The following is a 26,949-nucleotide window of genomic DNA, read 5'->3' as shown; positions in this document are numbered from 1 at the left end:
TAGATTCAGAGATGGGTCCCCACCCCCAAACCCCTGGCTGTTGCTGCCGGGTCCCCAACTGGGCTACTTCATTCTGCTTGTCACCGGGGTGTGGGCTGGGTTATTTATCTGGTGTATATATGTATTTTAATTTAAAGATCTGCCAGCCAGCAGGGCTGGCTCCTGCCGTTCCCCACCGCCCCCCTCATCTGAGAGAGACTGTTCCCTGCCGCCCCTCCTTCCCATCCAGGCTTTCCCCAAGGAGCGAACGCTGGAGAATGAGGCCAGCGCCTTTAGCCTTGCCCAGTGGATGAGAAAGAGCACTTGATTTGGAGTCCACATGCGAAACGCACATTCAGGGTCTCCTGGGCCGCCCCGGAGGGCACAAGAATAACCTTCCCTGAGGGCCGGCTGACTTTGTGCCAGGCACCGGCCATGGTGGGTAAAGGGGCAGAATTAATAGCCCTGCCCTGTGGGGTCATCCGTTTGAACACTCATGTATTAAGACGCCCCAGGCTGATCTCCCATCGTGTGCCATGATAACACCATTTTTCAGATCACTAAACTGAGCTTCTACCCACAGAACTCACCCCTGGCCACACTGGAAAGTGGGCTTTTCCCATTCTTGCAGCTGTGCCTTCAGCCACGAAGGCAATTAACCTCTCTATGCCTCAGTCTCCCCTCCTGCCCACAGGGCATCTAGAACCCTAGCCTCGCCCTGCACAAGATGAACGATGTTAATACCAGCCCCTCCCCCACGTGCGGGGACGCGGCGGGCGCTGTCGTCATTAACACTCACTCTGGCCTGGAGGGGAGCAAGGATATTGCAAATCATAATTCTGGAGTGCCTGGGGGCGCGGGAAGGCGCAGAAGGCAGGGAACTGATCCCCGTTGGGGAGGCTGGTTGTCGCTGAACAGATCCGCTGCGAGTCCTTCCCCGGGTGCTCCCCAAGGCAGGGTAATAACAGGCTCTACTTTTTGCTGCTGGCCCAGGACAGTCCAGTCACCTAGCCCTGCCCGCTCTGGCGCCCACGCCTTCCTTGCAGCTCCACGGAGCCCACTGAGGACAGTTATTGCTGCGAATAAATATTCCAGACTCACCTGCACAGCTTACGTGGAAAGTTGGGGGTTGGGGAGAGGCTGGGTTCTTTTTGATTGGCTGGAGTTGGAGCAGGTAAGACAGCCTCCCTCACCCGCCTCTGGCCTCCGCTTTCTCATCTGTAAAATGAGTCTCACCTCAGGGTAACCTGAGGCCTAGAAATGAAAGGCTTCCCTTCCCTGAGGAGGTTCCAATGGAAAAAGAGGCTGAGCCTCTGGGACGTGACTTTGCAGCACACACACACGGGGGGTAGGGGGCAGGCAGTTCAGCCAAACGCTTTGAAGAAGTCTCCCCTCCAGCCTGCTCGGAAACCGGAGCTCACAACCTCATTGTGCACATGAGGAAACTGAGGCCTCGAGTGCAGAGTCTAGATCTGAGAGCCAGGATGATATTTTCACAACTGAAAGGGTACAGGGAATGAGGCCCCGTGCAGGAAGTAGCCGGGGCAAAGGCTTCCCTTGCCAGCCCCCACACCTCTTTCCATCTCTCTGCCCTCCACCAGTGAGCCCTTGGGGACTACAGCTCAGAGGGTCGGAAAGTGGGGCCTTTCATGGATTGGCTCCTGGAGGCGTCTCTTCCCCTCAGGAGCTGGGTGCTGTGGGCTCCAGGCCCAGAGGCTACATGGCCATGGTGGGGGAACCTGGCCTTGAAGTTGCATCAGAGTCCAGCACCCCCAAACTCATGCAAGCAAATGAGAGACCCAGGGTCCCCAACACTGCCAGGGGAGGGGGGGTGAATGAATATTTCCCTGGGGAGTGACATACACAGTGGACCTCCTCCACTTAATGCTCCCTTGGCCCATCCATTTGGGGCTGCCCTAGGCCCAGGCCAGACCCAACTCCTGATTCCACAGAGGCTTGGCACTTACCCTGGATTCCTGAATTCTGATCCCACAGAGGCCTGGAAACTGACACCTGGTGGGGCCTCAGTTTCTCCATCTGCACAGAAGTAGGTGGCGGGTTGGGCACAGGCTGAGGCCCAAATGGAGTCCCCACACGCACACACTGACTGCATTCCCATTAGGGCCCATCATTCACTCTGGGCCTCTCAGCCTGCATTCTGGATCAGTGGGTACCGCCCAGGGGCTACTAGTGGTCAGCTCCTTAAGGGCTGAACTACTTGGCCTCAGAGGGAGGGGCCTTGCTCCAGACATTCCTTCCTCAACCAGAAAATGTGCAACCCAAGGTCCCTGGCTCCCAAAGTGAGCCCACTGTGTGGAAGGGATGAGGGGGGGCACCAAAGAGGTTTCTGCTCCATCAGGCAACAGAAAACAAGGGTTTAGAAGGGCCCTATGGCCTCCTGGACACCTCTCTGAGAAAAGGTGTAGTTCTTGGGATCAACAGCACCCCAACCCCAGGTCCTCTCCTGTCTGGCCTCTGATTCTGCCCCAAAAGGCTATCCTGGCTCTCCTGCCCTCCACCTTTGTTTAGTTTTCAAGGTCACCCCCTTAGGTCCCTGCCCCTCTCTTTGTAGCCTCTATTAAATGACTGGTTCCTCTATGGGCCTGGTTTCTGGGGCTCAGCCTATGCCCAACCGGCTACCTGCCCTGTGCTCTGCATTCAAGGCCCCTCCTCTGGGCTGGCCACACCCAACCCCTGCCCCACTGGTCATCACAAGCATTGTACTAATAATCACGACTGCCATCCCCTGGGCCCTCCTTCCTGCTGCCTGCCCCACCAGCCGCCACCCCCTGCTTTGGCCACTTAATTTCTGGCTGATGTGTCATCTCATGGTGATTTATGGCTCCTCGGGGCCTCCGGGGCTGCAAGCTCACTTTTAATTTGTTCATCAATGACCACCTGGCCACCACAAGCTGGATCATCGTCCTCATCCTCTGGTGACCCACAAGCCCCCCCAAATATGGCCCCAGGAGGCCACTGGGGCAGGCCCCGCTCCCCTCACACCAAGGCAGGCCCAGCACTACCACAGGTAGGCCCCCGTCCCAGAGGCGCTCACACTGATACATGCAACGTGACACATGTTCCCTTTTCTAACCACGTTGCCTTTCACATAAATATATATGTATCTACAGCATTTATTCTTTATTGCGCATTTATCCCACCCTCAGGGAGCGGAATCCAGAGGAGACAAGAAACATGGGGTGTGCCTGCAGATGATAAATATAAACACCAAAGAGGAAAGACAGTGGAGCCAAGGTGCAAGAGCAGCGGCGGCCTTATGGGAAGGGATCAGCAGAGGCTCTGAGGGAGTTGTTGGAGGAAAGCCCTGAGGAGAGAGGGCGGAAGGGAGGCTCTCTGGGGAGGGTGCCCCAGGCAGAGGGCACAGTCAGGGCAAGGCCTGGAGGGAGATGGGGATTTACAAGGGAGAGCTAAGAAGGGGGGTGACTCTGGGGTCACTGGGGACTCAAGTTTTTCCTCCCCAGGGAGTGTGGGGAGCCATGGGGGTTTCCAGCTGTGTTACTGTGGTCAGGGGACCCCTAAAAGTCAGGGTGGTCCCCTTCAGTCCTGAGGGAGAGGATTGAGCCTCATCAGTAACCAGAGGGTGGCCCTGGGGCTTTTCCTGAAATGGAGATACAGATGGACACCGAGCCCCAGAGGAGATAGGCTGGGGGGTGCCCATCCTGTGACTGAACCATGACTCCCTCCAAGACAGAAAAGTGGGGCCTCCCCTGGTGGCCGCGCTGGGCTGCGAGGCTGCCCGCAGCCTCTGCAGCACTGTTTCGATCCCCGGCCGCCGGCGAGGGTCCCACATGGCACGCAGACCTCTCCTGCTGTGCCCGCTGCTCCCCTCAGCAGTGTATTTCATCAGTCTGCCTGTTCTGTTCCCCTCTCTGGCTCTGGTGAATCCTCTCACCCTCCCATGCTTCTGACTGTGCCCAGTGCTTATACGGATGATTGAATAAATCTTTTTTTTTTTTTTTGGTAATTTTTTTTTTTTTAAAGAGGCATGTATTTTTATTTATTTATTTGTTTGTTTGTTTGTACATGCACTGGGTACAGTCAGAAGCGCGGTAGGGTGAGAGAATTCACCAGAGCCAGAGCAGGGAGCAGAGCAGGCAGAAGGACCGAAGTACACTGCTGAGGGGAGCAGCGGGCGGCAGGAGAGGTCTGCGTGCCATGTGGGACCCTCCTCCGGTGGCCGGGGAGCAGCCGGGGATCGAACTGGCACCGCAGAGGCCGCGGGCAGCTTCGCAACCCAGCGCTCAACCGCTGCGCCACTGGGGAGGCCCTGATTGAATAAATCTTTAAAAAAAAAAAAAAGACAGAAAAACGGCCTGGTTCCAACTCCCATGTAGTTCCGGGGGGCCTCTGGGACCTCACCTTCTCTGCCTCTCCCTGTGCAGGACAGTGAACTGGCAGCAACAGGTGGCAGGAGGGAAATCGCTTCTCTCTTAAACCTCACAGGAAAGGCTCCCCAGGGGACCCACACTCCAAAGGCCAGCCAGGGGCCTAAGGATGGAGGGCAACATCAGGGTCTCAGCTGCCTGAGGGGGTTGCTTCCAGGCCCCTCTTGCCTTGCAGGGCAGCACAGCGCAGCCCCCTCACCGCCCAGGGGTGGGGTGGGGGGCAGCACCTGCACACGTGGTGGTCCCTGAGGCAGTGACTGTGGCCTCACAGGATAAGGTGGTTCTTGAGAGGCCTGGACCCAGATACAAGTGTCCAGCGCAGGGCTGCCCACTGGCGACTGCAACTGTGCTTGCACGTGTGTCTGCGTGCTGGGCAGCGAGTCTGAGGGAGACCCCTACTGTCTTCAGGTGCTGGGTCCCAAAGCTGACCAACCAGACCTGGCCCCTGCCCTCTGGGGGCGCTCAGTCAAGAGTCAGAGGTTTTACAGCAAGGGGCATGGGAGGGGGTGGGATGGGACCTCTGACCTAACTGAAGGAGCTGAGGGAGAGCTGAGCAGGAGTCTGGGGGGACAGGGGGAGGCCTGCTTAGGCAGGGGGGAGGTCCTGAGGTGGAATAAAGCTGTTTTTGTATTTACTCATCCAAGGTGACCCTCTGTATTCAAGCTCTGTCTGAAAAATAACAAGAGGTAATCATATTGCAATATATAAATGTAACTGTCTCTTAATTTAAAAAAGAAATGATGACAATAAAAAAAAATCCTCATTAATAACTAAATGGCGGTCACAACCCCAGTGTCCAGCTGCAGGTGTAGGGATACGGTGTGTCCATCCCCACACTGGCCACGAAAAGGGGGCAGCTCTGACACTTGCCACCACGGGAGGGGCCTGAATTCACGACGCTCAGGGAGAGAAGCCAGACATGCGAGGCCACGCGGTGTGAGGCCACTGATGAGTGACGTCCAGGACAGGCCCAGCCAGAGAGTGGTGGTGCAGGTTTGTGGTGCTGGTGGATAGGGAGGGGCTATGGATGCTATGAGGACGGCGTTTCCTTTAGGGATGATGGAATGTTCTGGACTTAGTGGTCATAATTGCACAACTTTGGGAATGTATTAAAATTGTGGAATTGTACCTTAGATGGATGGTGGGTGTGGTTTGTGAATCGTTATCTCAATACCTTTTCAAAAATAACAAAATCAAAGCTGCTAGGATTCTGCCCTATGACCCCTGCTGACTTCTGTCCCTCTGTCCCTGGCTCTATGTGGAGTGTTTGTGAGGGGTCTGGAGGAGAGTGGAGGCAGGAGATTAGGGAACCCTCTCTAAGGCGCGGGGTCCTCCCGTGGGGTAGATCCCTCTGTAGTGCCCAGCCCAGGCGCCAAGAGTCTGTCCCTCACTGCTGAACAGGGGCGGGTGGGGCACACACAGGGGTCTTTGTGCCACTCGCTGGCCTCATTAAGAGGCAGCTCCTGTCGCTGGGCCCAGTGCAGCTGAATTAATTAGCGGAGAGCCTTTCCTTGTTGCTAGTTGTGCCCAAGACCCTGCCATCCCAGCGGGTGGCAGCAAGACAAGAGTAGCCAGTAGGGACCCATCTCTGTCCTGCTGGTAGCTCCCAGCTTCGCAGTGGGTCCCAGAACCCACTGATCTAGGCTCTCTGCAAAGTCAGGATGTGATTAAGAGACAACAGACAGATCCCCACCCTGGCCTGGGCAGCTGGGGAAACTGAGTCACACAGTGGTGGAGCTGGCAATAGAGATGTCACAGAATTTGTCTGGCTTCTAAGAGAACTGTCCTGGACTCCCCAGAATGGGAAAGAGGACAAGGGACCTGGAGGAGTCCCGAGCTCCAGGGACCCCAACATGCATGGGCACTCACCCCAGCCAGTACACAGAGCCAGCCCCATTGCTTCCCCACCTCCCAGATGTGCAGGGCTAAGGGAATTTGTTCCCTTCTCTTAAAAGGGGGAACGGGGCCTCCCTGGTGGCGCAAGGGGTTAGGATGCAACTATGAAGCTATCCACAGCCACTGCAGCACAAGTTCGATCCCCACCCAGGGAGATACCCACATGGCGCAGCAGACCTCTCCTGACTTACCTGCTGCTCCCCTCAGCAGTGTATTTCAGTCAACTGCCTGTTCTACTCCCCACTCTGTCTCTGGTGAATCCTCTCACCCTCCCTGTACCTCTCACCCACCTCTGGCCTGTACCCCAGTCCTTGTATGCATAAATAAATCTTTAAAAAAAATGGGGGGACTCCCCTGGTGGCGCAGGCGATTGAGCGCAGCGCTGTGAAGCTGTCCTCAGCCTATGCAGCACCAGTTCAATACCGGCCGTCCGGCGAGGGTCCCACGTGGCGCGACAGACCTCTCCTGTCTCGCCCGCTGCTCCCCTCAGCAGTGTATTTCGGTCAGTCTGCCCATTCTGTTCCCCACTCTGTCTCTGGTGAACCCTCTCACCCTCCCACGCATCTGGCCTATAACCCGGTTCTTGCATAAATAAATAAATCTTTAAAAAAAAGTAAAATAAAAAATTTTTAAAAAGGGAGGGAACCGCGGCTATGAGTACAGATAAGGAGGGTCAGGGCCCCAAATGATACACAAAACCAAAGAATCAGATCTGCCCCTGCATTCCTAAAAGACACCTCTTCCTGAAATATTCCAGATTCCAAGTAGGTCGAAATGTTCCTGCAAGCAGGGTCAAGGCCCCAAGCACAGATGCATACCCTTGAGGTTGACACTCATTTTATTATAAAAAAATACAGAATCCAAAGTTGATTGTGAAGGGAGGGAGGGAAGCCCCGTTGCCAGCTCCAGGCATGGCAACGCCGCCCGCCCATGCCAACCCCTACAAAAGCCCCCCACCTGGTGTGCCTGGGCCATCTCCCAGCAGCCGTGCACAATATATATTTATATATAATATATATAAAACACAGATCAGGAAAGGGGGTAGAAATAGTAAATCTTGTATAAATGCGCTGTTTGCTTCATTAAAGTGTCTTTGGGAGGGGGTTCTTATTTTTTTTGGATGGTGTTCCCCCCCCTTTTGTCTTTTTTTCTTTTTTCTTAGAAACGTTATTAGGTCACAGGGTAGAGGGAGGGGCCCCCGACAGACAATGAACTTATTGCGAAGTGCAGCTCCTACTCTAAAAAGTCCACCCCCCCACCAACATAAAAGCCCCCCCCCCATAAAGGGTGGGAACAGACAAAGAAACTTTCCAGTCCAACCTCAGGAATATGATAAAAAGAAATCACAGTATATACCTGCTGGCTCTATTTACAGAAACAATGTCTTCTCAGCCTTGGAGACAACCACTCAACGAGGGGTTGGGGGGGGCTAAGCAGTTTCTAAGAAGTGGGGTGCTGTAATTCCGAGAGGACCAGGCTCTCTGGTGAAATATCGTGGGTTTCCACTCTAGGAGATATCAAGCGAGCGTGAAGGTGGAGCTGGGGGGCAGGAATCCAAGGACCCCGAACCAGAGTTGGAGTCTCGCCACTTGCCCATTCCACCTCAGACCAGCCTGTCCCTCCCTGAGGCGGCAAGGGACCCCCAACCTCGTCCATTCTGTTTCCGTCCCAAAGTCACTGGTGACAGCAAGAAATAAATTAAATTTAAAATTCAAGTCTTTCTGATCCAACCATGAAAAATACACTAAACACACACACACACACATACACACACTCTCTCTCACACACACACATCCCCAAGAGGTTCTCAGGTTCTCCATGTCCCGACAAGATGCCTTGGCCAAGGGCTGAGCCGACACCCACCCCTCGGGCATCGGTGGGGGGGCCTTGGCTGCCCCCCACGCCAGAGGCTGGTCCTGGGGCGGGTGGGTAGAAGCCCCCTGCCTGGCAGGGGCAGCACCAGTGGGAGAAGCGGCGTCTCTATTTGGTCTCGGAGGCGGGCTGTCCAGCAGGGCCAGCATCCAGCGGGGCTAGCACTAGGAGCCCAAGAGGGTCCACAGCACCGGGACAGTGCTCAGAAAGAGTGGGCAGCTGCCCAGGCTGCTGCACGAGTTATTGCTGGTGAAGATGGGCTCGGGGGCTTCATACAGGGTCTCGTCTGGAGGAACACAAGACAAGACGGTCAGCAGGCACCCACGCCTCTTCGCCCCCCCTTTCCTAACTGGCTAACACCTGCCCGGCTTCCTGTGCCCCCCGTGCAGAGCAAGGCAGAGGGCAGCGCCCGGAAACCGCGTGCGTGGCATCCGGGTTAAGTCGGCAGCTGCAGAGGTCCTCTCCCTGTGCCTGACTCTCATTCCAATAGCTCCAAGCAAGAGGCCTGTGTCCATCTCAGGAAACTCCCCTGACACTACCCTTTGGGTGAAGGGGAGGCTGGCGACTCAGCCTGGGGGATGGCCATGGACTTCAACCCTCATTCTGGAAGGTCTGATATGTCCTATTTGCAGATGGAAAAACTGAGGCTCAGGGATGAGAAATGCCCCAGCATCACTGAGGTTGTGGGACACCCCCCCCCCCAGCAGCTAACCCTGCTGACCACCTAATGGGGTTTATGGGTGGAGGACACAGAGGTTGATGCCTGCATCCTGATCAACCCCCAGCACTTACTGGTTGGTCGCACATAAACTTTCAGCCGCAGGCAGGGTCGGTCCACAGCATTGGGTGGTGTAGCAGCTGGAAGAGAAGCGTTGGGGTTAGCAGGGCAGAGGGTTCTCAGTGTCAGAGACATAACGGAGCTATACCACATGGTTGGTGACCCAGCCCTGACCCAGGCGGGAAGGATGCACCCATAAAACTCATAATCAGGCCCTGCCTGGTGGCGCAAGGGCACAAGTTGCAGCGCTATCAAGCGATCCAAAGCCACTGCAGCAGGAGTTGGATCCCTGTCCAGGGAGGTGACTCGCAGGGCGCAGCAGACCTCTCCTGTCTCCCCGCTGCTCCCCTCAGCAGTGCATTTCAATAGATTCACCTGTTCTGCTCCCCACTCTGTCTCTGGTGAATCCTCTCACCCCCTGCACCTCTGGCCTACACCCCAGTTCCCCAGAGGCGGGGTTGGTTGTGTCCGGACCCATCTCACCTCAGGGCAGCACAGGCAAGGCTCAAACTTCATGAGCAAAAATCCATTTGTTTTCAGCTGATCACCAGAACATGGGCCGTGGGCATCCAGCGACCCAGCACACCCTGGAAGTGACTGTCCCCTGGGCCTGTCCTCTCCCGGCCGCCACCTCCGCCCGGCCGCCCCCCGCCCACCCCCCCACCCCTCACGCTGGGAGATGAAGATAAAAAGCACGTAATAAAAATAATATTCGACACAGAGATAGGCCGAATAATTACAATAATTATCTTTATGAAACTCCCGTCTTGGAAAGAAAAATGTAATTTTTCTTATATTACAAGGACTTAATTTAAACACCTTCTTCCCTCCTCCCCCACTCCCTTCTTCCCCGAATTAAAAGGAAAAAATCCAAATATAGCAGAGAAAGGAGGAAATCGGGCCTTGTGGAGTTTAATTTGACACAGCAGGAGGCTGGGGGCCCCTCCCCACAAGGGGGGGGTGCAGCGTCCCTACCACCCAATGAGCTCCCCATCAGTCCCAAGATGCTGCGAGATGGGGATCCCACAATCCCCTGGTAAAGGCGGAGTCTGAGGCCAAGGTGGGACTGCAACACCTGCACGGCTGCGGGGTGACACCCAGACTCCCACATTCCCGGCTCAGGTTCGCACGGAACAAGGGGCTGCCAACCGGGCCCAACTCGGCTTTTCCCCACCTCCCGGCTTTTCCCCACCTCCCGGGCCCCACCATTTGCACTTCGTAGGGAGGGAACATGCGCAGCAGCCGGGGTGCCAGGGTCAGGCCCGCCGTGGGACGCTGTTCCCCAGCTCCCAAGGCTGCCTGGGGCGCACGCCCTGCGGAGACACCTCCACTGACTCCACCTGGGCCCTGAGTGGGCAGGTGCTGGGGGAGGGCCCAGGGAGACCCCGCACCCCATTCCCCAGCCCCTCCCCCACGGCCAGGCCAGGCCCTAGCCCCTCGATCCCCTCGCCTCCCACCGCGGGCCGCCTGGAACCTCCGCTGGGCAGTCACTGCAGAGGCGGGGCCCTCTCCGCGTGGCCGGCCCCCCCAGAGGCCCTGGCTGGCCGCGAGCCTGAGATCTTGAATTGGCAGCGGCTTGGAGGGTCCCAGACTCGCTCCGAGCCTGGTGCCCCATGTGCAAAGGGGGGTGCCGAAGGGGCCGCCAGGTGCTGGGCGCCCGCCCCCCCCCCCGCGGCGCTCACAGATGTAGTAGTACTCGTGGCCCGGGCGGAACTCGAAGCCGAGCGAGAAGGGCGTGAAGAGCTGGAACTTCTCGGAGAACTTGAGCGGCCCCCCGGGCGCCGCGGGCCGGTTGCACTCCCAGCGCTTGAAGCCGCGCTGCCGGTGGTCGCAGGAGGCGTGGCCCTCGCCGTTGACCATGTACAGCACGTAGTGCTCCATGAGCTCGGCCGGCGGCAGCGGCGCGCCGTAGTGCGGGCAGTAGATGTCCAGGTAGTCGTTGATGCTCACCTCCACCGTGTAGCCGCCGCCGTCGGCCGCCGCGCCCGCGTGGAACCTGGGGGCGCCCAGCGGGGGGCGGGGACAAGGGGGGGTCGGTCAGCCGCGCCGGGAAGGGGACCGGGCCGGGCAGAGGGGCGGGGGCGGGGCGGGGGGCCGCTTCCCGGGGGCGGCGGGGGGCCGGGCACCTCTCGGGGAGGCTCCCTCCGGGGGCTGAGCCCTCGGCCGGCGGCAGGCTCGCCCCACCCGCCGCCGCGGGGCATCGTCCTCGGTCCCCAGCGCACCTGACAGCGCTCGGGGTGAGGGCAGGGGCGCGGGGCACTCTGGCTAACTGGCAAATAAATGGCGCCAGGTGTCTCAAAACATCCCCCACCGGCCCCCCAGCCCCCCAGCCCCCGCAACAGCCCGGACGTCTGGGCCCCTCTGGGTCCTACAAATCTGTTCCCTGCCCCCAGGGCCCGCCTCCCCACAAGCATTACTGTTCGACTTCCACGCCCCCTCCTCCAAGCAGTCCCCCATCCTGCCCAGCAGATACAGCCTCCTTAGCTTGCTTTCTGCACCTTCACTACCAAAAAAGGGGGGGGCGGCCGCTGTTGAAGGGAAAAGCTGGGTGTTTTACCCACTTTGGGGCAAACTGCCCAGACTCCTAACCTGCTTCCCTTCAATGCGGAGGGGCCTGCAGTGAAGCTGCCTCAGGCCCTCCCAACTCCAGGTGCCCTGAGTTCGACCCCCAGCCTCCCTCCTTCCATTTTATGTGAACTCACCCTGTCTCTGGAATCTCACAACTGGCCCCCAACCTCCAGGTCACCCCCACCAGGCTCCACTTTCCTGACAGCTCCTCCCCCAGCCCTGCCTCCGGCCTTTGCCCTCAGGTCCCGCCCCCCCTCCTCCCAGTAGGGCCCCTGGCCCAGCCTCCTTTGTGAGAATAGAGGTCAGCTGAGCGAGGGACTGGCAGCTCCCCTTCCATCAGCGCCTCAGGCTACAGAGTGCCAGGAGCCCTTAGATCTCCCAGACGTGGTCTCCTGGGCCCCTGTCATGTAAAGGCGGCCTGGACCGAGGGGGGACTAAGGGGGCCTCCCGAGTGGGACTTATTAGCATATAAAAGGCCAGAGCAGCCCAGGGTTGGGGGCAGGCTCCCCCAGCCTCCTTCATCTCTGCACAGGCAAGAGGGAAACTGAGGCCCAGCAAGCGTCCAGGCAGGATACTTGGATTCAGACTGTGCCCACGGTGCCAGTGGCTGAGCTGCGGGAGGTCCCCATGCTGGGCGTGCTACTAGCACACGGGCACCTGAGCCGGCAGCTGGGTCATCAGGTGGCACAGGCTGGCCTCCCCCACCGCCGCTGAGTCTGCACAGGGGGTCCCGGAGGTGCCTAAATTCGCCCATCCACCGCCAGAGCTCCAGCGCCATTTTGCAAGTCTGGCTGAGGGTGAGGCTGGAAGAATTTCAGGTTGGGTGTGCCCAGGAAAGGGGGGCTGATCCCACCGCTATTATCACTCCTAGTGAGCTTGGCACAGAGGTGGGAGGGGCTTTGTCTGGCAGGGAGACTCAGGAAGTGGGGGTCAGTCGGGGGCTAGAAAAACATGTAGCTTGGGGTTCAGAATTGGGTTTGGGCCCAGCTGGGTGTTTATTCTTTACTCAGACCCCATCTCCAGCCCCAAGCAGCGGGCACCAAGCACGCACACTAGCAGGCGCTGCACAGACCTGGGTCAGACTGGGTCCCTACCCATCCCTCCCGCTGCCCCCGGCCAGCAGGGCACAGGTGTCTCATCGGCTGGCCACATCCTCTGGCCCCTTAGGAGCCATCCATACAGAAGCTGCTGCAGGTTTTTTCAAGTCATTGTCACTCCTTCCCCGCCCCACTGAAAACCCCACTGATGAGTGATCCAAGGCAGCCCAGGCCCAGCACCCAAGTGGAGACCTAGGCAGTGAGATGGGGGGGCTGTGACAGGGGAATCACAGGCGGGGAGGGGCCACCATTCTGGTTCCCTGCGCCCCTCTGGGCCTCAGCCTCCTCTCCTGTCCCTGGCGTTGTGCCTAGGGTTGCACACTCGGCCTGGAAGAGAGCTTGGCTCTCGGCAGGAGCTTTCTCAGGACCCCAAAAGATGGGGCCACAGGATCCCCTTTTCCCCTCTCCCCCACCAGTATGCATATACCCCATTATGCCTACCCTCCCCCCTGTGCTGGAAGCCAGCACTGTCCTACATAAAATGTCAGAAACCAAGGCTGCTGGCTCGGAGGCTGGACGCTTGGGCCCCACGAGGCCACAGCCGGAGGGCTGGCGGGGCTCCTGACCTCCGAAAATACAGGGTTTACTTTTCTGAATGAAAATCAATCCCTGTGATCTGCTGGCACAAAGCCGCTCATGAGCTCCCCTCACTCAGACACTAACCCCGCCCTTCTAGGCCCGCCAGCCCCAGCCTCAGCCCCCTCCTGCCACCCGCCCCCCATGTCCCTCCAGCCACACCAGCCCCCTGGCTATTCCTGTTCCCACCCCAGGGCCTTTGCACCTACTCTGGAATGCCTCACCCACCTCTGCCACCTCGCACGCATGCTGTTCTGCCATCACCATACTTAGACCTCTTCATAGTTCTCCGAGGGGAGGGGTCGGTCAGCTTCCACCCCCTCCCAGCCACTGACCAGCACTGGCCCTCAACACGACCGGCACAGTGGCGCTCAACACGTGTTTTTTGATAGAACAAAGGTCGAGGATTCAAGGTCTTTGGGGTGCTAGAGTTATGGGGAGCAGAAAGCGGACCCCAGATGGTAGGAGTTGGTGAGGACCCCAGGCAGACAGGTCCCAGGAGAGGCACCCGCTCACCCAAACTCTGGCTGCCTAAGCAGGCCTTTTTTTCCCTTTCCGGCTCTAAAATAGCGACAGCCTTGCTGCGTTGGCATTCCCGGTTCCAAGTTGGCGGGCAAGCTATGGGCGGGTGCCTAGCCCCTGCACAGGGTGGCGCCTGTGTGGGGGAGGAGGCCCCAACCCCAAAACTGAGGCTGGTGAGAGCAAGACAAAGCCCTCGTTTCCTCCAAAACCTGATATGCAAACGCTCTGTGGGAGCCGCAGATAGAGATAGAAATTCTCACTAAGGGGTTAATGACTGACTTGGGATGGTTCCCAGACGGAGGGCTTGTGGGGTTTGCATACCTCCCCACCCCTAGCCCACCACACCTTTGCTTCCAAGCTGGCTCACCCTGCCGGTTGCCTGCCAAGGTCCGTTCCTCCAGGCGGCCCTTCCAGACTCAGGTGGACCCTCCCCAGCCAGCCAGCACACCCGCCTGCCACCCCCTCCAGGCAACCACCCAGCCCGAAGCTAATTAACTCCAATCAGGCGATTGTCAAGTCATTAGATGCTAATAGCAAAGCAACTAATTAGGAGTCTCACCAAAATGGAGTGGGGGTGGGCTATGCCACCTTCCCACCCTGGAAACTGAGGCACAGGAGAGCCAGGCCCCGAGAATCCATCCTGCCCCCGAGAGGACGTGCCCCTCTCAATCCCTTCCTCCCTCCTGTCTCCCTGGTGTAGGCTCATTCACAGTTTCCGGGAAAGGAGCCACAGATGCTCAAGAAGAGCTGGCAAAGGGAATGCCCAGGTCAGCTCCTGAGGGGGCAGCAGTGACTCCAGGCCTAGGCTGGGGCAGAGCAGGCCATCCCGGCTGCCCCCCCATAAGACCGCAGAGCCCGCCCCCAGCTTTCCAAGGGGCCAGGAGACCCCCGGCACAGTCTGGCCGCCTTCCCTCCTGCCCATCAAAGGGCTAAGCGGGACCTCAGAGGCAGTCAGGCCCCAGGGCAGTGCAGGGTCGGCCGGAGAAAGAAACATGTGCCTGTGGATGCAGGGGGTAAAATGAGGCAGGATGCGGAGTAGCAGAGAGAGGGCGAAAATGGCCAGGCTAGGCTCAAAAGCCTGGGGTGCAGGGGGAAGGGTCAACCCATCCCCTGGGCCCTGATCTCAGGAAACCGGAGGCCGGAGCAGTCAAGAAGGAGCAGCCGCTTGGCCCCCCCGTCCTCCTCCCGCACCCCGTAACGCGTGTAGGTGTCCCTGAAGCTCGCCAGCCAGTCCCAGACACACGGCGGGGTACCCCGACTGGGCCCGTCTTGCTGGTGGCTGCGAATGAGTCACCTTCTCGCGGTCTGTGACACGAGGCAGAACACGGGGTTGATGGGGCGGGGATGGAAGGGTGCACGCCCTGCGGGGGCCAGGGAACAAGGGGCCCGGGTGGAGGAGCCGGGGTCTCGGGGCTGCCAGGGAGACCTGGGCCCAGAGGCCAGGCTGCCACGCCGACCAGGAGCGAGAGCAGGCCCGGGGCAGGCCCTGCCAGGGCTGGCGGCTGCAGGGCCCGGTCCCGGGGCCCTGAAAATGAAAGGCCTCGGCCCCCCGCGCCTCCGCGCCCAGCTCTCAGCTGTGCTGGGTGGGGGCGATGCCGCAGAGATGCACAGAGCTGCCCCAGCCCCTTCCTGCAACACGGACTCCCCCTGTGCGGGACACAGCCAAACCCTGTCTCTGCACCCCCACACGGACCTCGCTCAGGAAATCATCGCCCCACAAAAGCACTGCCCCCCAGACCGCTATTAACGTACCTGCTGCCCCGAGAACAGTGGCGTCGCTGACCTCCACCTGTGACCCGGGGGCCACCGAAGGAGTCCCCGGAGGGCCGGGCTGGGCAGGCGCTGGGGCGGGCCCCGCTCCGGCCCCCTCCCTCCACGAGCCCGCCTCCCCACTGCCCGCCGCTGCCCAGGCCGCCCGTGGCGCGAGGGCGGGGAGGGACCGAGGTGGGCGACAGGAAGGACTCCTCACCCCTTGGACTCCAGGGCACCTGCGGACACTGGCATCAGACCTGGGCAGAGGGCAGGGGCATCTCAGAACTCAGACGGCTCAGCTCCCCGGCCTGCCAGTCTCCGCCCTTGTGTCAGGCTGGAATGGCACTGCCCCTGCAGGTTCGGGGCCCAGGCCCAGGCTGGGGCACACCCACTGCTGGAAGCCTCTCCCCTCGCTAACAGGTGCTGTCTCGGGTTCCCTCTCTGTCAAGATCCCTGAGCCCCCGGAACCATGCCCCTGCCTTGCCCGTTCATACCAGCGGGGTACAGTCAGCTGAGTGGCATGACTCACGAGCCCCCCACATCACAGACGTGGGGGCTCCAACCCGTCAAGCACCTGCCGGAGGTCATGCCCAAGCTCCCAGACTCCCAAGCCGGAGCCCAGGTTCCCTGCAGAGCCCCCGATTGCATCCTCTGGCCCCACATCCCCCAGACTCACGGGCCTCGCCCTCCCAGCCCCCGTAAGCCGGCAGGCTAGCTCCTTTCAAACAAAACAAAAACCCTCATGAGGCAAAAACCAGCCTCACTCCTTCCAAGCTGGCTCCCCCGAGAAGCTGGAGTGAGAGGGTGGAATCCCGAGGCCCGGGATGCCCTGGCACGTCCGCCGCAGGGAGAGACTTCCCGAGTTGCCATTTTCCTGCCTGCAACTTCGCGGGGACAGCAGGCCGCTGCCTGAACCTGGGGTGATCCTGCCTGCCAGGGGCTGAGGAGGGCCGACGTGCCTGGCCCTCCCCCCAGAGCCTCCGCCTGAGCGAGCACCGCCGGGTTCACTCGGGTTCCAGGCGCCCAACGGAGTGGGGGACTCCAGCTGGGCAGGGGCCCTGCACCACAGGCAGCACCGGGCCCGCGGGACCTGGACGTGTCCCTCCAGCCGGCACCCACCTGGCTCGAGAAAGGGGCGGAAGAGCCGCCAGGGCAGGCAGGGAGCACAGCCGGGCGGTGGACGCGCTGTCCCCACACGAGACACCCAGGACAGTCAGAGCTGCACACACAGCTACACGCGCGCCCTCCACACACAGACACATCCTCACCAAGCACAGATCTGCACACGCAGATTTGCACTAGACATCACACACACTCCGCACACAGACCCGCTCCGCAAACGCTAACATACGTGCTCCACATGAGTGCACGCCCGGCAGGTCACTCAGACACGTCCAAGCCCTGCGGCCAGGGCCACCGTGCACACGCAAGCACAGGCGTCCCCCTGACACGCGGACACACATGTGTACCCCACACACGAGCTCGTCCCTCCCAGGGCGCTCACAAGTCACACAGATGATCATGCGGCCACACTGCGACGCGAGCACACACACCCTGCGGTCCCGCCAGGCTGAGGCTCACGCCAGCCCCTGCCAGTGCATGTACACCCCACACCTGGCCCACGGGCAAGACCGGGTGTGGCAGCCCAGCCCAGCCCAGCCTCGCTGGAGGCGGGCCCAGAGATGCCCAGCAGCCAGCCCAGGGCTCCCCGGCCCAACGGGCCAGCAGGACAGCCAGCAACTGCAGGTGCTGGGGTTGATGCCAGCCCCACCCTACAAAGGCCGGGGAGGTGGGTGAGGGGCTCCCTAGGCCCCAGTCGCTGGCCATGTGCACAGTAAATGCACGGTACAGCAGGAGAGGGCTGCTGGGGAGGCACAGCCACTTGCTTATTACCTCGGAGCAGGTACCAGGCCGAGCCAGGCGAGGGGAGGCAGGCCCGCTGCAGCCCGGCCTGTGCCCGCTGGAGCAGGTCCGCCCTTGGCTCCTCTGCGGCCAGCCTATCCCCGTGGCACCGCTGGGGCGCCCCTCTCAAGCATGGACCCTGTCCCTGAGACCCCCGTGTCTGCGTGTGCTACTGCGCTAGTCTGTTTCCCCCACTCCCGTGCCCTCCCCAGCAGGCTGTCTCTCATCCCTGCTCGCCGGGCTGCTAGCTGGTGCCTCTCTCCAGGCTCCTGTCGCTGGCCCTGGGCACCCTTGGGAGATCTCTGTTCTTGGTGCCTCTGGACTCCTGACCTGTCACCCCTGCTCCCGTGCCGGACACGCCCAGTCACCGGGCACAGGGTCTGGCCCAGCAACCCCTGGACGCCAAACACCCCGAGGGGCCCCAGGCCTTGATGGCCCTTCAGCAGAGCCCTTCAACCTCAGTGAGGACGCAGCCCCAACCTGGGCGGCCCGGGCTAGCTGCCACCCTGACCCCAGGCCCATCTCAGACGTCACGGAGACCGCCTCTCACCTGTGACCCCACGCACGAGGAAGGGAGAGGAGCGTGAGGAAGGCTGGTGACTAGCTCTGCGCCAGACAGCGAAGCCGGCCCTCGAGCAGCCGGTCAGAACAGGGCTGTCCGGTGAGCAACAGGAGGTGGCCAAGTAGCTGCCCAAGCCAGGAGCCGCCTCCTCACGGTCAGGACCCTGCCCTCGGCGCTGTGGCCCCCCGGCTGGTGGTGCCCGAAAGATCCTCCTCTACCTGTTTGAGGCTCCTTGTGGTTTTGGCATTTGCTAGAACAAAGGACGGGCCATACCGGGGACAGAGATTCCGGAGCTGAAACCAAAAACTTGGTCCGGGAAAGCACTGTCCGCTGGGCTCCCCAGCCGGCTGCAGGGAAGAGACTTAATCAAACCCACATGTGGCCAGTGGGGCAGGCGGCTGGGGGACCGGCTCCAAGGTGGCCTGGCGCAAAGGTGGCCCCGCAGCCCCTCTGCAGCTCCGATCCCTGCCCTTAGCCCCCGACCCCACAGCCAAGCAATTGAGGGAGGGTCTGGACACGCTCCCTGCCCCCACGGCAGGACACTGGCTGCCCTTGTCCCAGAGCCTGCCTCAAAGGCGGCTCTTTATGCAACTTTCCGGCCACACATGGCTGGAAGACGGCAGGGGACAGCGGGGGGACAGCAGGGGATGGCGGGCCCCCGAGGATGACTCAACTGGCTTTTAAAACCAGAGTGACCGTGGCAGAAGGGCAGGGAGTGGGGAGGCCGGCCACCTTGGTTGCCCCATGGGCAGCCTAGCCAGCCTCAGGGAGATTGTGACCCCGAATGTTGGGCTGACCTCAGAGCCGCAGGAACCTGCAGCCCTGTCTCCTACCTGACCCCCCGTCCACGTCGGCCTTTGAGACCCCGGCATGGCCCAGAGGCTCCTACTGGTGTCCACGAGTGGTCAGTCACTAGCAAACTTTTCTTGCTCCCACTACCAGGGGCTTCTACTGCTCTCCGGCTGTCTCCGCGGCTGGCGCTGAGGAGGCTGTGCGAGCAGGCGGGTGGGGCACCTCTGCAGGCATGGCAGGCTGGGCGTGGGGCCACCGGGGTCCCGACCCCAGCTCTGCTCCTCTCCTGTGACCTTGAACCCGTCACTCACCCCTTCTGTGCCTCAGTTTCCCCATCCGCGCCAAGGGGACAGGAGAGGACTTTGCCCGGGAAAAACCTCATAGACTGACCGCCAGCCCTTCAGTGCCTCAGTCTCCCCGCGTCCCCACAAAGCCCAGCCCGGGAGCCCTCTGCGGCGGAGCTGGCGGCAGGGATCTCCCAACTTGCTCAAGTTCATCTGGGGACCCGCTGGCAGCAGCATCCGTGGGCCCCTCACAGCAGGGGCCACGGTCCCCGCCCCGGACACGCCTCAGCGATGAGGTCCCAGAGGATCCCGACAACTCTGACGCCGGCTAGGGTCCCGGGAGAGGCCTGAGGGTGGGGGTTCCCCAAGTCCCCGGCTCGGGGCTGCGCGGCGTCTGCGGGTGCTAGAGGGGTTCTCCAAACTCCGGGGGACGCGGCCGCTCCGGGGCACCCAGGGCGCACGTCCCCCAAGTCTGCCCGGCGGCGGGGCGCCCGGGGGCAGGACGCCCGACGAGCACAAGTCCCCCAAACTCCGGGGGGTGAGGCTCCCCGGGGGCTGCGCGGCGCCGGGCGCTCCGCTCGGAGGGGGCGCGGGGCGCGCCGCGGAGGGGCCGGCGGGGGGCCGCGGTCCCGGGGCGCCCCGGCGCCGCCCGGCCGGCTCACCTGGGGTTGCTGCGGTTCCAGTAGACGGCGTAGCGGTCGGCGCCGGCGCGCGCGGGGTCCTCGGCGCGCGCGAGGGGCGGCGGCGGCGGCAGCGGCAGGGGCAGCAGCAGCAGCAGCAGCGGCAGCAGCGGGCGCTGCGCGGGCGCCATGGCCCCGGTCCGGCCGCCGCGCTCGCCTGGCCGCCGCCTGCCGCCGTCTCCGCCTCCTGCCGCCGGCGGGCGGGCGGGCGGGCGGGCGGGCGGGCGCGGAGGGCGCGGCGCGCTTGGAGATCCCGCCGCCCCCGCCTCAGCGCGCGGCCTCGGGCGCCGGGGAGCGGGGGGCGGGGCGGGGCGCGGGGTCGCCCCGGCTTCGGCCGCGCGGCGCGGACTCTGGGACGCGGGCCGCCGCCGCCGCGCCCGCCGGGAGGGGCCGGGGCCGGCCTTTGTCCCGCGCGAGCGCCAGGAGGGCCGAGGGCGCCCCCTCCCGCCGCGTCCCGGCCGCGCGGGCGCCGGCGCGGGGCTGCTCGGCCGCGCCCACCGCCGGCCCCGGCCGGGCCCCCCGCGCGCCGGACCCCGCGGCCGCCCCCCCCGGCCCGGCCCTGCGCCCCCGGCTGCCCGCGCCCCCGCCGTCACCTCCCGTCCTCAGCGGGCCGGGCCGGCCGGCGGGCAGCGCTGCCCAAACCCAGACCGGGAGGCACCCGCCGGGCCGGCCCCGCGCGCCCCCCCCCCGGGCCTGGTGCCGGACCCGCCTCGGACTGACCCGGGGCCACGCGCCGGCCCCTGCGCAGCCCCAGCCGTCGCGGCCCGCGGCCCGTTTCCTCCCCTGGGAAAAGGGACAGGAGCCTCTTCCGCCCCCCGCGGGGTGCGGGGCAAGCAGTAGGCGCCCCAGCGGCTCAGGATGGGGCCCACGGCACCCAGAGTGCGACCCGGGGACCCGGCAAACCCGCGCACTGCGGGCGGAGTCCAGCGGGGTGCAGGATGGGAAGCGCAGGCCCGCGGTGCTGGACCTGCCTCGGGAGCTCAGGGCCACCCCCCCTGGAGGCTGACTGCGGGCCGGGAACCGGGGCGCCCCTCTCCGGCCTTATTCAGGCCACTGCACGCCGGGCTCCTAGAGCGAAGCCACCACCAAGTGCTGGTGGGACGCTCTAGTGGCGCCGGCCAGGCCCCACCTCCCTGGGCTTGTCTCCTCACCTAGGCCTGGGCTAGCGCCTGGGGGCCAGGATCTCTGGGACTGGAAGGCCCCGTGTTCAAGGGATGAGCAGAATTCCCGGTGGGAACTGTCCAGAGACGGGCAAAGTAACCCCAGTCTCCGCAAGGTAGGGGTGGCAGAGGGACGCACTGTAGCCGCGCACCCTGCCACGTGTTGTGGGCCCCTGGCTCAAGCCCCCTGAGCGTGGTCCCTCCCGGGCTCCCCTGCCCACTACACCTCCCAGCCCCTGCCTAGGCTGTGCCCTGCCTGGAAACTCCTTTTCTCTTAGGAAAATTCTGTTCACCTTTCAAGTCCTGTCACACCCTGTGCCTCCTCAGCCCCAGGATGAAGTTGCCAGTCTGGGGAATTCTTCCCAGCTACTGTGGGGTTCTGGCTTCTGGGTCATGTCCTCTGATGGGACCAGGGGTCTCAGGGCTGGCTCAGGTGGAGAAGGACAGGAAACTGCCCTCTGCCTGAGAGATCCAGAAAGGGAACAGATCACTTGGCAGGGCCTTCAAACAGATGCTCAGGACCCCACTGGAGGGTGGGGTTCCAGCGACAGACCTGGCTCAACCCTGGTGGCTGGCTGGTTCTGCTTCCCAAAGAGAGCACCTCCCGAGAGAGGTGAGAGAGGTAGCAGCTCAGAGGTAGCAGCTCAAACCCAGCAGTGGGCCAGCCCAGCCCAGCATCCTTTCTGGCACAGGGGTGCCTCTGGATATGCCCTCTGCCCTGGGAACAGAACCCATCACCTACTTGATGGGGTGGGGGTCTTTCCCGGCAAGCCCAGCAGGCCCTCCTGCACAGAGGGAGCCGGGATGGCACAGGGCAGAGAGGACAGCAAAGGCCTGGGGATGGGTCGACTCATTTGCATGCAGGGGCCACCAAGGCGAGAGCTGCCACCACCGCTGCTGCCGCCGCTGCTGCCAAACAGATTTGAGCAGAAGCTCCGTTTTCCTTCTGTTCTTGTCTCTCTCTCAAGGTCAGAGCCGGAGCAGGGACGGGAACAAAGGCAGCTCGTCCCCCATTCAACCTCCCTGTGCCCGCTGGCTGCTCCCAGAGGAGGGGCCCTGAGGAGGGAGAGCAGGGAGCTCCGGAGGCCTGGCCTGGGGCGAGGCGGGGCTGGGGGAGTGGGTATAGCTGCCCAGATGCTCTTGGGGACCCCTGCCCAGTGGGGACCACTCGGAGAGCCCGTCCCAGGGCTAGTGGCCTTCCAGTAGCCAGGCTCAGCCAGCAGGGGGTCTGCTAGGGACAGGGGTCATTCTGGAATCAAGTTGCTCTGGAGTCAAGGGTGAGAGACGTCAGGCTCACTTTGGGGACAGAGGTCAGGTTTGGGTTCAAGGGTTAGTTGGGGTCAGGGATTATCCAGAGTTAGCTGTCAGTCCCAGGCCCAGGCAGGCTCTTTCATGGGAGTCTGTCCCAGATTCGGGTAGGATCTCGCCCAGCTAGGGCCAGACATGACTCCCAGGCTGTGTGCCCAGCAGGTGTGGCCATGGACACTCGGCCCACCACCCACTGACCCTGGCCCAGCACCTGCAGGCCTGCAGGGTGAGTCCCTAGGGCTCAGGATCAGCGTCTGGCGCCCCTCAGTCTTCAAAGGCCACGGGGCTGTGGAGGAAGCTAAAAATATGTGGAGAGAAATTTCTCATTACAGAATAAATTGGACCAAATTTGCTGCCTGCTCTGGCTCCAGCCGTTTTCAGAAGCTCCTACCCCTGGGCTAGGCAGGGGTAGGAGCAGGGGAAGGGGTCATTGGGGAGGGTGGAGGCCTTGGCAGATGGGGGGCTCCCCTGACCCTGGTTCCCATGTGGGCAGACACAGGGCATCTGCACCAGCCTGTGTAGCACCAGGTGAGGATGGGGTGGGGGGGAGCAATCAAGGAGAAATTACCCTGGGGCTGTCAGTTGAGGTCACTGAAAATAAAAATGTATCCCTTTCTCTTGCTCACAAATTAAAATTCCCCCCACCCCCACGTCTGGGGTCCAGCCAGGCCCTTGAAATCTCAGAATCTCAGCCCCAAACCTAGGATTTCTGCAACACCCTCAGCTGGCGACAGGCTGAAAGGCATCGGTCCCCGCTTTCTCCCACTCACCCTCCTCCCCTCCCTTTCCCATCTCCTCCTCCTCCTCCTTCCACCCATTTCCTTCCTCCTCATCCTCCTGCGTCCGACTTTGCCCCCCCACCCCACCCCCACCAGTCATAGTGCCTGGACACAGATACCACCTTCCCATGGCAATCGCCCACCAGTCTGCGGGCTAGGCCTCTACCGTCCAGCGTTCCCACGATGCTGGGCACGGTCCAGACTGGTGCTCTCCAATACAGGAGCCCCCTGCCCATGTGGTTACCGGGCACTGAGATGTGGCACATGCAGCTGGAGAACAGGATTTTAAGTTTCTCCTACTTCAGTGTGAATGTAAGTAGTGCTTGTGGCTGCTGCACTGGGTGCCCACCTCTGGGCACATCTGAGTCGTACCTAGGTAGGCACCTGGACAACCATACCTCGCCAGGACCAGGTACCCTCAAGGGTACCTTGAGGCAGCGGCAACTCAGACCTCCCAGTGAGGGTGAGATGGAGCTCCAGGAGCTGAACCCCACGCAGGACAGGCATCCCACGTCCCCTGCCTGCCAGCCCCAGTGCGGGCGGCTGCCCTGATGGGTGCTGGGCCATGTCCTTGCAAAGGCAAGTAGAGCCTGAAGTCAGGGGCCCCCAGTCTGATGTCCTGTAACACGTTTCCCCTTGACCACCCCCACAGGCCATTCTTTCAATTAGCTGAGTGGTCCCCGCCCGCCAGATGGAGCACTGAGCCTGGGGGCAGGACCTACGGCTGACCTGACCAGGAGCTAAGACACCAGCCTGGACTCTGGTCCAGGGACCGGGGGGGACAAAGGTAGTGGGTCTGCCCAGCCCATTGGTCACGGGCTTGGGGCCTGCTGCAGGCACACAAATGTCCTGTGTCCTTCCTGCTGTGTGTGACTCTGTCGTCTGTTCCGTGTCCTCGTGGCCGCCATCGGTGCCTGTGTCTACTTGTGGAAATGCGAGCGCAAGAAGGTGCTGGAAGCCCCCTCCCGTGCTGGCTGTAGCATACACATGGACACATGTGGGCCCTGGAGCCAGCCGGGCCACGGGCCTTTCATCTCGCACTGACAGGCTCCTCTCCCAGCTTTTAGCCGCCAAGAACTTCCTGCTAATCGTGCATTAACCTTGGCGGGGGCTGCCAATTACTCGGCACTAATGCCGGGGCTTCAGGCTCACTGGCAGGCACAGGGGCCGGAAAGCGGGCGGGGCGCCTGGCGGGGGCAGGCAGGAGACTGTGGGCTGAGGGGGGGACACACCGCGTCCCTGGCTCCGGATGGCAGAACGCGGGGTCTCTCCTGACCTCATTAGAGTAATTAATGTGCCTTTTGAAGCTGGAGAAATCGCTCGGAGCTGTGGGAAAGGGGCGCCGATCACGGGCGGGGAGGGGGGCAGGAGGGTGTGCGCAAGCCTGTTCAAAACGCATCCCAGTGGGTCAGGCTCGGAGAGATGGAGACGGCGAGGGGCACGCGGAAGCAGGGAGACCGCGAGGAAGAGCGCGCAGATGGAGAGACGTCAACGGAGACAGGCAGGGGCTCCGAGCGGGAGACAGAGGCGCAGAGACAGAAAGATGAGTGGGGGGCGGACGGGAGAGAACGGTCAGAGGGAGGGGTGTGACATCTTGGATGTCCCAGGGGCTGGGGGTGGGAGGGACAGTCAAGGAGGGTTTCCTGGAGGAGGCAGTTGAACCCTGGAGTGGGGAAGTGGGAAGTGTGTGCGGGGACGGAACAGACACCCCCAGCTGGGAAGAGGGGTGGCCAGTGGACCATGATGGGAACCGCTAGTTTGCACCCTCCCAGGCACAGGGGCCCAGGCTGGGGCTGGGCAGGGAGGGTCATAGGGGCTGCAGGATGGATGGCACCCAGGGATCAGATGGGTCCCACTGGGCACGAGGCACTGCCCAGCTCTCAGTGGATAGCAGACAAGGGGAAATCAGAGGTGGGGGGTGTTGAGGCAGGTGGAAATAGGGGGGAAGAGCACCCAGCTGGGCCTAGTCCCCGGCAGTACATGATGGGGTCGGTGGGGAGGCTTGTCAGGCCACACCTGGGCCTGCAGGTCAGGACTGGCGGTGCAATGCTGCCCCCTAGTGGCAGACCCTCCTTATGACATTTTGTTGGCTCTGGCCCGTGACTAGGAAGACCACAAGCTGACCAGACTCCACCCGTTCCCACGATCAGACTTGGGGAGTAAATGGCCACAGCTGTAATGTGCCCCAACATAGGGCCTCAAAGGGAAGAGAAGGCCCACATAAGAACTCCCCCAAACCTCTCATCATAAATGGAGACTGAGGCCTGGAATGAGACTCAGATGCCAAGAATGGGGGCTCAAGTGCTCAGGATATGGGTTCAGGTGCTCTGGGTGGGGCTTGGGGTCCTGGAATGAGGGCTCAGGTACCCAGTATATGGTTGAAGTCATCAATGATTCCACAAGAGGATGCTGGGGGTGGGGCACAGTAGGTCCCCGAGCTGAAAGACACTCCAGTACCTATAAAATACAACCTTGGGGCTCCTTTGGAAATACCCCCAAATGTGCTGGTGGTATGAGCCAGGGATCCAAAAGGGCATGACCCTTGAGGGCTCCTGGTTGCAGGTGGCAGAAAGGAAGGAGCACTTGATTAGGGACTACTGGGTGAAGTTCTCTCTAGATTCAGACAATGACCCACAGGCCTTGCTCCATGCGGGCCCCCCATCTATCCATCATCTGAGATTCCTCATCTAACCTGGACAGCTGAGGTGAGACCAAAGCAGCCAAGCCCCGTGAGATTGGAGAAGGGAGCCCCTAAATGAGCCCCACTTTGCTGTCTGCCCCACCAGGTGTGAGCCGGGATCGGGACTACGTGGAACTGCCTTTATTATCTCCAGGCATGAAGGAATATCCACTCAGACAGGGCCCTCAGCCTGCCCACCCACCAGGCCTCAGCCCAAGGCTGCTGTGTCCTCATAAGGAAAGGTAAGCCATAGTTCTGTCAGAGGGGCTCAGAGTCTTCAGTGGGAGCTATCAGGGCCCTTTCGGCTTCCACCCAGCATCCGGGGCAGTCATGTCCAGGTGAGGGCTGAGATGGCTTCAGGCAGGTTGGGCAGGTCCCACAGGAGCTCTCAGGGCTGGCACCAAAGCTGGGAGAACTGGCACTGGCTTCTGTCCTTCTGCCAGGGCAGCTGCAAATACCTCCTCCCAGATCTCAGCATCTGGAAGGTGATAGGGATGAGAAGTGTGGAGGAAGGAGCCCTCCCTGTTCAACACCCAAAAGGCTGGGCTGGGTCTCCCTGGTGGTGCAGAGCTTAATACCAGTGCTACCACTATAGTGGCCTGAGTTCAAGCCCCAGCCAGGGAGCTGGCCCCCACAGCATAGTAGACCTCTCCTGTCTCCCTGCTGCTCCCCTCAGCAGAGTATTTCAGTAGATCAGGTTGTTCTGCTCCCCACTCTGTCTCTGGTGAATCCTCTTACTCCCCACACCTCTGGCCTACACCCCACTTCTTGTATGCATAAATAACTAAAATAATTTTTTTTTTAAGATTTCACTCTTATTTTTTTAACAATTGATTTATTTATGCATACAAGAGCTGAGGTACAGGCCAGAGATGCAGGGTGTGAGAAGATTCACCAGAAACACAGTGGGGAACAGAACAGGCAGACTGACCGAAATACACTGCTGAGGGGAGCAGCAGGCAAATCAGGAGCGGTCTGCTGTACCATGTGGGTTGCTCTCTGGCTGGCCAGGGATTGAACTCATGCTGCAGAGGCTGCAGATTGCTTCATAGTGTGGTGCTTAATCCCTTGCACCACCAGGGAGTCCCAATAAATCTTTTTTTAAAAAAGTAAGTAACTAAAAAAAAAAAAAGACTTTTTTTAAAAATTGAAAAAAAAAAAGACTGGGCAGAAAAGGCGCTGCTGTAGCCCCCTAGCGGTGAACAGGGGTCCAGGTCCCCTAGTCTGCCAGGTCCAGCAGGACAGCTTGCTCCCTAGGAAAGGAGTCTTCCAGTCAGGAGAGTGGAGGAAGCCATTGAGGAGCTCCCAGATCTTACCAACACTTCCTTCCAGGGGTTCGATAAGTCAAAGCCAAGC

General features: G+C 61.3%; 1 protein-coding gene across 1 annotated transcript; it reads right to left on the bottom strand.

Moving 5' to 3' along the window:
• Positions 1 to 8,317: 8,317 nt before the first annotated feature.
• Positions 8,318 to 19,797, bottom strand: EFNA2 (ephrin A2; the record flags this gene model as incomplete). The annotated part of the gene is made up of 4 exons (XM_084249651.1): positions 8,318 to 8,439; positions 8,946 to 9,011; positions 10,614 to 10,927; positions 19,649 to 19,797. The coding sequence occupies 4 exons, from the start codon at positions 19,795 to 19,797 to the stop codon at positions 8,318 to 8,320; spliced, it is 651 nt and encodes a 216-aa protein (XP_084105777.1).
• Between the last annotated feature and the right edge of the window lie 7,152 nt (positions 19,798 to 26,949).

Source organism: Talpa europaea, assembly GCF_964194135.1.
Source record: "Talpa europaea genome assembly, chromosome: 12".
NCBI classification, from domain to species: Eukaryota; Metazoa; Chordata; class Mammalia; order Eulipotyphla; family Talpidae; genus Talpa; species Talpa europaea.
This window is presented reverse-complemented; position numbering and strand designations above follow the sequence as displayed.